Consider the following 8,591-nt stretch of genomic DNA (forward strand, 5'->3'; position numbering starts at 1 on the left):
CAGACATGGCGGTTGCAGTGTGGCCTGACACACCCTGATTCGAATTTGGCTCGTGTAACTTATAACCTTGGGGAAATGCCTTCATTCTGTTTTGTTTTTGGTTTTTTAATATGTATTTGTTTGCCTACTCCAGGTCTTAGTTTCAAACTCTTAGTTATGGTGGGTGGAATTTAATTAGGGATCAAACTCGGGCCCCCTGCTTTGGGAGTGTGGAGTCTTAGCCACTGGACCACCAGGGAATTCTCTTCTTTCCATTTTTTAAAAATTGTGGCAAAATATACATAACATAAAATTTAGCATTTTAGAGATTTTTAAGTGTGCAGTTTAGCAATATTAAGTGTTTTCACACTCCTGTGTGGCCATCACCACCATCCATCTCTAGAACTCTTTCTTTCTGCAAGACTGAAAGTCTGTACCCATTGACACTAACTTGCCATCCCCATCACCCCAGCCGCCGGCAGCCATCATTCTATGGACACTTTCTATGAATTTGACTGCTCTAGGTATGTCATATAAGTGGAATGATATGGCATTTGTCCTTTTGTGACTGACTTATTTCACTAAATATAATGTCCTTAGGGTTCATCCTCGTTGTAGCTTGTTTCAGAATTCCCTTCCCCTTTAAACATGATTAATATTCTGTTGGGTATATACACCACGTTTTTGTTCATCCGTCCGTCTGTTGATGGACACTTAGGTTGTTGTTCGGTCCCTAACTCATGTCTGAGTCTCTGTGACCCGTGGACTGTGGCCCGCCAGGCTCCTCTGTCCTCCACCGTCACCCAGAGTTTGCTCAAATTCGTGTCCATAGAGTTGGTGATGCTGTCTAACCATCTCATCCTCTGTTGCCCCCTTCTCCCATTGCCTCAGTCTTTCCCAGCATCAGGGTCTTTTCCATGAGTTGCCTCTTTGCATCAGAAGGCCAGAGGATTGAAGCTTCAGCTTCAGCATCAGTCCTCCTGGTGAATATTCAGGGTTGATTTCCTTTATGATTGACTGGTTTGATCTCTGTGCAGGCCAAGGGACTCTCAAGAGTCTTCTTCAGCACCACAATTCTAAAGCATCAGTTCTCCGGTGCTCAGCCTTCCTTATTGTCCAGCTGTCACATCTGTACAAGACTATGGAAAAACTATAGCTTTGACTGGACAGACCTTTATCAGCAAAGTGATGTCTCTGCTTTTCAATATGCTGTCTAGGTTCATCATAGCTTTCCTTCCAAGAACCAAGTGTCTCTTAATCCCATGGCTGTCGCCACCACTGCGTTTAGTAACACTTAGGTTACTTCCAGCTTTTGGCTACTGTGAATGATGCCAGTGTGAACTGAGTGTGTACAAGTATCTGTTCAAGTCCCTGCTTCCAGTTCTTTTGGGTATATATCCAGAAGTGGAATTTCTAGATCATATGGAAGTTACGTGTTTCATTTTTTGAGGTTTCACCATGCTGTTTTCTGTAGCAGACACATCCTCCATTTGTTCTGCGTCTGTGGTTCTCTCCTCCATGAAATGGGTATGCTAGTGTGACGACCCACCTGGGGCTGCCACGAGGGTGAAGCGAGATGGTGCCTGTGAAGGTCTCAGCAGGGTGACGGCACACAGTCAGTACCCAGCCCGTGCCCATCTGTGCACTTTCCTGGGGAGGTGGAACTCTGTTAGCTCACAGACATGGGAGACATCTGCTCTCTCCAGGTGTCAGCCCTCCAGCAAGCTGACCATCCACTCTGGGAGTCTCCAGCCCGCCATCTGTCTTCCCCTCTAACTGTCCTCTCCTTCCCAGGCCGTGGCGCAGCTCCTGCAGACACTGGACCTGGAGAAGAAGGCCGTGGCCGTGGGGCACAGCCAGGTGAGTAGGGCCTTCATTTGCCGTTCTACCCATGACATCAGGGACCCACATGAGACCTGACTCTTGTCCTCCTCAGCTTCTGCTACTTCTGTGTGTCTCCTTTTCCCGCAGCTGAATGCAGGGCTAGTGACTCTCTGCCCTCCTTATATGACAAGGCTGTTAAGATAAAATGTGGTAAGTGTGGGTGGAGAGACCATTGAGGACTATCATTTATTAGAGGTGACACTCTCAGGGACCTCAGCGGTCTGCAGAGTTCACATCTGGACCTTAGTAGAACTTTCTGAACCTCAGAAAGGCCCACTTTCACTCGAAGCCTTGCAGCTTTTACTTTGCAACCACATGTAACACAGCTGTAGTCTTAGGGATTAGCAGCAGTGAGTGAGAGGAGAGGGCATGAGAAGAAGGCATAAAATTTCAGAGCTGAGGGACATAGATTTCTCCAAATGGGTGTTGGGCCAGCAGCCTTTCAGAAAAAGTTTAAACACTTAGAGAAGAATTTCATGGAGCCCTAACATGCTCAAGGCATCCTCAAAGTTTTCATGAGGGAACATACAGTGTTCAGGACTCCCCAGATGACCTGACCCTGGGGCCTTCAACCCACTTGTTTCAGTAGAAGACCCATTACCACCTCCCAGAGTGAGTGGGTCATAGTGTGAGGAGTGAGCTACAGAGTTTGTAGACTCAAGGACCAGGTGGTGGGAGGAGAGTGGGGACAACATTTAGGAATACAAGCTGGAGGCAGAGGAGACTAGAGGACCATCTCCCCACTTAGTTACCTTCTGAGTGATTAACGTCGTCCAGGAAACCCTTGTCAGTTGCTGCCATGTTCAGGTACCATGTACAGTGCTGGGGCAGGACCCTGGTTTCCAGAAGCCCATCCTGGGGGCACTGTTGGCCTGAGTGCCTCTTATCAGAGTGAAGTGTCCTGCCCCATCACACCTCTTTCCTCAGAGAGCTCACAGTCATTCATGCCAGTCCTTGCCCCCTAGACACACCAGCCTCCCCCACAGCCTTCTTGGTCCTCCTAAAGCCTGTGGTAGAAGCTGTTAGTCTGCTGTGGTCCCAACCTGACTGATCCACAGGACGTTCTGTGGACATTTCCAGCAGAGGAGATAAAGCCATGGGTTACTGGGCCCCACCACAAGCCTGGTGCTGTGCTAAGCAACATCATATGTTATTCGTCTTTTCCCCTCACAGTCTCTGTTGACATGATTATAATATCCCTTCTTCACCAGTGAGGAAACTGTACCTCTGGGAAGTCAGCCCTTTTCCAGTTCCTCTCAGGATCCAGGAGCACAGCTCCCATGGAAATGTGTACCAGTCCAAAGCCCAAGTTCTTTTCCTTTTGTTTTTTTTTTGTCACACCACACGGCACATGGGATCTTAGTTCCCCAGCCAGGGATCAAACCCATGGCCCCTGCATTGGAAGCATGGAGTTTTAACCACTGGACTGCTAGGGAAGTCCTCCCACTTTCTTTTCAAAATGCTGTGGTTCTATTGTTTACTCATGGAAATATACAGCAAATTATTTAATCAGAGGAATTCTTCTTCAGCTCCAAGAACATCATCCTTTTAGACTAACAGCGGTTCTCAAGGTGTGATCCCTGGACCAGCTGCCTCAGCATCGCCCGAGAGCTTCCTGAAAACACACGTCCTCAGGCGCCGCCACCCCAGCCACACCACTGTGAAATCCTGGAGCGGGAGCCCCACAGTCTGAGTTGTAACAGGCTCCCTAGGGGATCCGAGGACGTGCCTAGGTTGGAGAAGCCCGGTTCAGATCAGTGCCTAGTTACTTCATGAGTTTCACAGTCAGTCCTTCTGACCCCAGCAAGTAATGCAGAGTAAGACAAAAAGAGCCAAATGAGAAGTCACTCCTCACAGTCTCAGGGCGGTGAGAGAAAGGTCTGCAAGCCAGAGCACCCCTGATGACGCAGGACGAATATCGAGTCATGCTTGGCGTTCACGAAGAAACCATCCAGAGCCTGTCAAAGTCCACATGTCCTTTTGGAAGCCAGGTGTGGTGGCAGACTGCCATCTTTAAGGGCAGATGCAGGTCTCATGCTTTGTCAGATTCATCGCTTCATAGGTGGGAAGGCTGCAAATAGGAGAGAACAGACTGAGCTGGTCCACACTCAGGCCCCACCACTGCCTCAGAGTGCGAATGTGGAAGAGTGACGTCTCTCTGAGCCCAGTTCCCCCATCTCTAAAATGGACCCTCTGCTTTCTGCATCCCAAGTCGGCTGTGGGGATCAGTACATTGTCATTTGACAGGGGTGGTGTGTCATTGTTTGTGGTAGGCATTTGCCAGCAGGGGCAGGATGCTTGTCAAACAGGGTAACATTTTAATGTTTAAAGAATTGATCTCCTCTAATCTGGAAAATTTCCTTCTCCAGGGAATCTTCCCAACCCAGGGCTCGAACCTAGGGCTCCCGCATTCTAGACAGACGCTTTACCGTCTGAGCCACCAGGGAAGTGCCTATAATCTGGAAAATTACTAAGAGAGAATGGCTAATTTCTCAGGAGTATTAGACAGGAGAGCAATGGCCACATTAGATGTTGAAACCGGGCCTGCAGCACTTTGAGAGCAAAAGCAGTGTGCCTAACAGCGGGTCCCAGAGATCCCATTCGGAAGGGGATGTTGGGACATTACACTCTGCTTGGGTCCAGTAGGCAGCTGGATCCACAAAGAGTGAATCACTTAGATTTTCCTTTGTGATTCTCGCCTCCAGTGCCTCACTGAGGCCTGTGCCGAGGGCCACGACATTTGTGAAAAAGGTGGGATTCCACATGCCGTCAGCCTCCTGGACGGCGATGTGCTCTTAAAAGAAAAAGAAAAGGAAAAAAAAAAAAATCACGATTCTACAGAGGGATGACTTATTCCCATTCTGTGTATGGTCGTTTCCAATTATCTTTTTAATGAAAGCTTCATACTTAATCAATAACAGCTTTGGCAGCGCCTGCCGACTTTTGTAATATACGGACTAGTGCTGTCATCACTTTGATCATTGATTTTTTTTTTTAACAGCGGCTTTTGGGACTCACTAGCTTGTGAAATTAATACAGTCATTATTGAGGCAATCTGATAGGTAATGAGTCAATCGCGTCTTTGTTTCAACGAGGCTGATTGTCTTGGCAGCCCGGCTCATAGGAAGTGTTGTGTAAAGTGATGGAGGGTTACAGAACAGAGTTAATTAGCAGCAATGGGGTGCGCTAATCTCCACCTTCCCTCCGAGGAAAGGTTTGCCGCGGGGCTGGCCGAGTGGTTGGTCATGGTTACAGAAAACAGGTTTAAGGGGATGAAGACTCGCCAGAGACCCTTGGTTCCACCTGGAATCAGATTACTGTTCGGCCACACACCCCTGATGTTTGTGTACCACGTGAGCCAGGAAATGAAAGCTCCTCATGCCGACGATGTGATGGATGCAGGAGGTGGGCTCGAGGTTCCCGGATCAAGTCTCAGCTCTGCTGCTCACCAGCCACGTGAACTCGAGTTAAAATGGGACATAGGAGAAGAGCTTCTCAAAATGCAGATGCCATGCAAATGTTAATTACATTCAGTGACAACCATGGTCTCCTCTGGAGTCAGAGAGGGAAGTTAATCCCCGTGTTACCATTTGGCAGTAGAGGATCTGGGCAAAAACATGCCTTTTTTAGCCCTAGGTTCTCCCTCCATCAAATGTGGGGATTGGACACTTTCCTGGTGGTCCAGTGGTTAAGACTTCTTGCTGCCAGTGCAGGGGGCTAGGGGTTGATCCCTGGTTGGGGAATTAAGATCCCACATGCCACACGATGCAGCCAAAAATGATTTTTTAATGGTGGGGAGGGGGGTTGTGGTAACTACCATTGCAGGAGAGGGGGTTGTGGTAACTACCGTCTCAGACTCTCCATGTCAGGTGTTTTGCCTGCATATCAAGCATCTGGTTCAGATCCAGTGTGAGGGCTCTGTCTGTGTGAGCCATTAACGGATAATGCCGCAGATTACCTGACAGTATCAGCGATTAAGATGGTGCTCTCCAGCGGCTGGCCACCTTTGGGGCTACAAACCGAATCTGGTGAAGTAACGCAAGAGACTGTGCTCAGAAAATGAGCGGCATGAGCACGTCTCTTCTTTACCTGTGGGGAGGCGACACCAGCCGCAGTGACCCCAGCACCTTGGCCAGGGCAGGCCTGGCCCCAGAGCTTCAGGCTCACTCTGAAAACCCTCCGCTGTTCCCCGCCGTCTCTGAGGGACAGCCCTGTGGGAGCCGAGAACGCACTAATCACTTTGCCGCGGGAGCCTGCATCCGCTATTGAGAGCTGAGGCCCAGAGCTGTGAGCCTCCAGCTGTCTTCCACTCTATGCCTGTGTGCCTCCCACAGGCGGCTCCAGCCTGGCCCCGGCCTCTTCTGACTGAGGAGGGCTGCCCCCACTTCCCCGCATTCTCTGCCCCTCCTTCTGAGGCAGGACCGAGTGTTTCTGGGGCAGCTCTTCTCTCCTGGCCAGCAGCACTTGTCAAAACAGAATGCATACTCAGGAATGCCACCCAGCCTGCTGGTTCTGCAGCCCCTGGGGCAGGGCCTGGGAATCCTCATTGACCACAATCCCTGGGTGGTGCAAGGACCCGGAGACGTGAGGGGCTTCTCAGCAAACGTGCTTGAGTCCCCCTAGGGATTGTCTGGATTCAGCAGGTCTGAGGTGGGGCCTGGGATGCTGCATTTCTAACAACCCCCCGGGTGGTGACAGTGACCACACTCAGGTGTGTGGGCCACACTGTGGAGCCCTGGGGGCCAAGAGAAGGGAAAGAGGAAGCCTCAGGAGACAAGGTGCTTTGACCATTTAGAACCCCGGTCCAGGGCAGCTGCTCACAAACATTTTGGTTGGACTCAGGAGAAGCGGGGCTGAGCTGCAGCCCCTCCCACGTGAGACAGTCTGATGCATTTGTGGAGAGTCACCTGCAGCCTTCCCTCCCTCCAGGTCTTCCTCAAGGCGGGCGTGGTGTCCAGGCTGGAGAAGCAGCGGGAGAAGCTGGTGTCTCAGAGCATCGTCCTGTTCCAGGCGGCCTGCAGGGGCTTTCTCTCTCGCCAGGGATTCAAGAAGCTGAAGGTGGGGGCGCTGAGTGTCGCGTGAACCTGGCAGGGGTGTGGGATCTGGCATAGCGTCCTCCACACTGGTCCAGGGGCTGTCATCCCTGCTTCTCACACTTGCGCTTGTGCACGAATGTCCAGTGGATATTGTTAGCGTGCAGATCATGGTCCAGTGAGTCTGGGGTGGGCAAGGAGGTCTGCCCATCTCCCATGCTGGTGCCCACACTCTGTCCAGGTGATCAGACTTTGACGGATACTTTGTAAGATGATACAGCTGTTTCTAGGATGTTGACATGAGTTTGAGTAAACTCTGGGAGTTGGTGATGGACAGGGAGGCCTGGTGTGCTGTAGTCCATGGGGTCACAAAAAGTTGGACACTTCTGAGTGCCTGAACTAACTGAACTGACATCAAATCCCCACTGATGAGAGCCTTGGTCAGGATGTCCAGAGGTTGTCCAAGCCCTCCTGGGCTGGAAATGATTTCAGTCTGCCCCATCTCTGGAGAACTTGGCTGCTGTGGACCAGCAGACAGGGCATGGGCAGGACCTGTCCACGGAGGCCTTTAGGACCAGAGGGCAGGGTCAGAATCTGCAGTCCTGAGCCGCTCTAGGCCACCATCCTCAGAGCTCTCCAGAGCTGAGTCTCCTCTCTGCAGCCTGCACGATGCAGAACACAGCACGGCTCTAGAGGCAGACAGGAAGCACGTTTGAATCTCACCACTACCACGTAGTTGCTGAGTGGAGGTGACGTGAGGTAGCATGCATGTAGTACAGGACATACCACATGTAGCTGCTCGGTAATAGTACCAGCTGCCGCTGCCCTAGTGTTGCTAATTACTGCCACCAGCACAGTCTTAGTGCACGTGCCCCCAGCTTCTGTGAACGTGTAAACTTACTTGGTAAGAATAGAAAAAGGCAAGAAGATTAATAATGAAAATACTGTCAGCTGTCTCACCAGCCCGTTGTGCTCAGGTAGTTTATGCCGTGGAACAATTTGAAACAGGCTAAATTAAGAGCCTGGGCTCTGCCTGCAGCGACACTGCAGGGGTTCAGATCCTGACTCCACCTCCGAGAAGCTGTGTGACACTGGACGAGTGACTGTACCACTCTGTGCCTCAGTTTTCCCATCTGTAAAACGGGGATGATGATAACACCTACCTTCATAGGGCTGTAGTGAGGACTGAGCTGCTATAACATGCTCCAGGTGGTGTCTGGCCTGTGGGAGGCGCTGTGCCAGCTGAGCAAGCCTTGGCTGTTGTGATGGTGGCTTCTTACTTAGCTTGATTCCCACCTCTGATTAGAATGACCTAGGTCAGCGGTTCTCAAAGTGTGGCCCCCAGACCAGCAGCATCCACATCAGCTAGGAGTTTGTGCACAATGCAGATTCTCGGGCCCTGCCCCGGGCTCACTGAATCAGACGCTCTGGGCTGGAGCCCAGGCACCTGTGTTTTAACAAGCCCTCCTGGAGATTTGCTGCACACTCAAGAGTGAGAAGCGTGGGCTTGTGTTTAAATGCACTGGAACTGGTATCTCTTCCTTAAATATCAACCGACAGCATCATTATGGCCACTGCTTCTTGTGGGCAGGTTTCAGGGATTTTCCAGGAGTTTGCCTTGCACAGTGACTTTTGTGCCTAATCCGCATGTGAGAGTTGACCCCGTTGTATAATATTTCTACTCCTTATCCTATT

General features: G+C 50.7%; 1 protein-coding gene across 1 annotated transcript in view; it reads left to right on the forward strand.

Annotated features, from left to right (window-relative positions):
- The window catches only part of MYO18B (myosin XVIIIB), a 232,628-nt gene that overhangs the window by 93,816 nt on the left and 130,221 nt on the right, over positions 1-8,591 (forward strand). The window contains exons 22-23 of the mRNA XM_010828851.1: positions 1,774-1,839; positions 6,793-6,921. Coding sequence (XP_010827153.1) covers positions 1,774-1,839; positions 6,793-6,921 — 195 coding nt within the window. The remainder of the gene's footprint in view (positions 1-1,773; positions 1,840-6,792; positions 6,922-8,591) is intronic.

Source organism: Bison bison, unplaced genomic scaffold, assembly GCF_000754665.1.
Source record: "Bison bison bison isolate TAMUID 2011002044 unplaced genomic scaffold, Bison_UMD1.0 scf7180017864495, whole genome shotgun sequence".
Classification (NCBI taxonomy): Eukaryota; Metazoa; Chordata; class Mammalia; order Artiodactyla; family Bovidae; genus Bison; species Bison bison.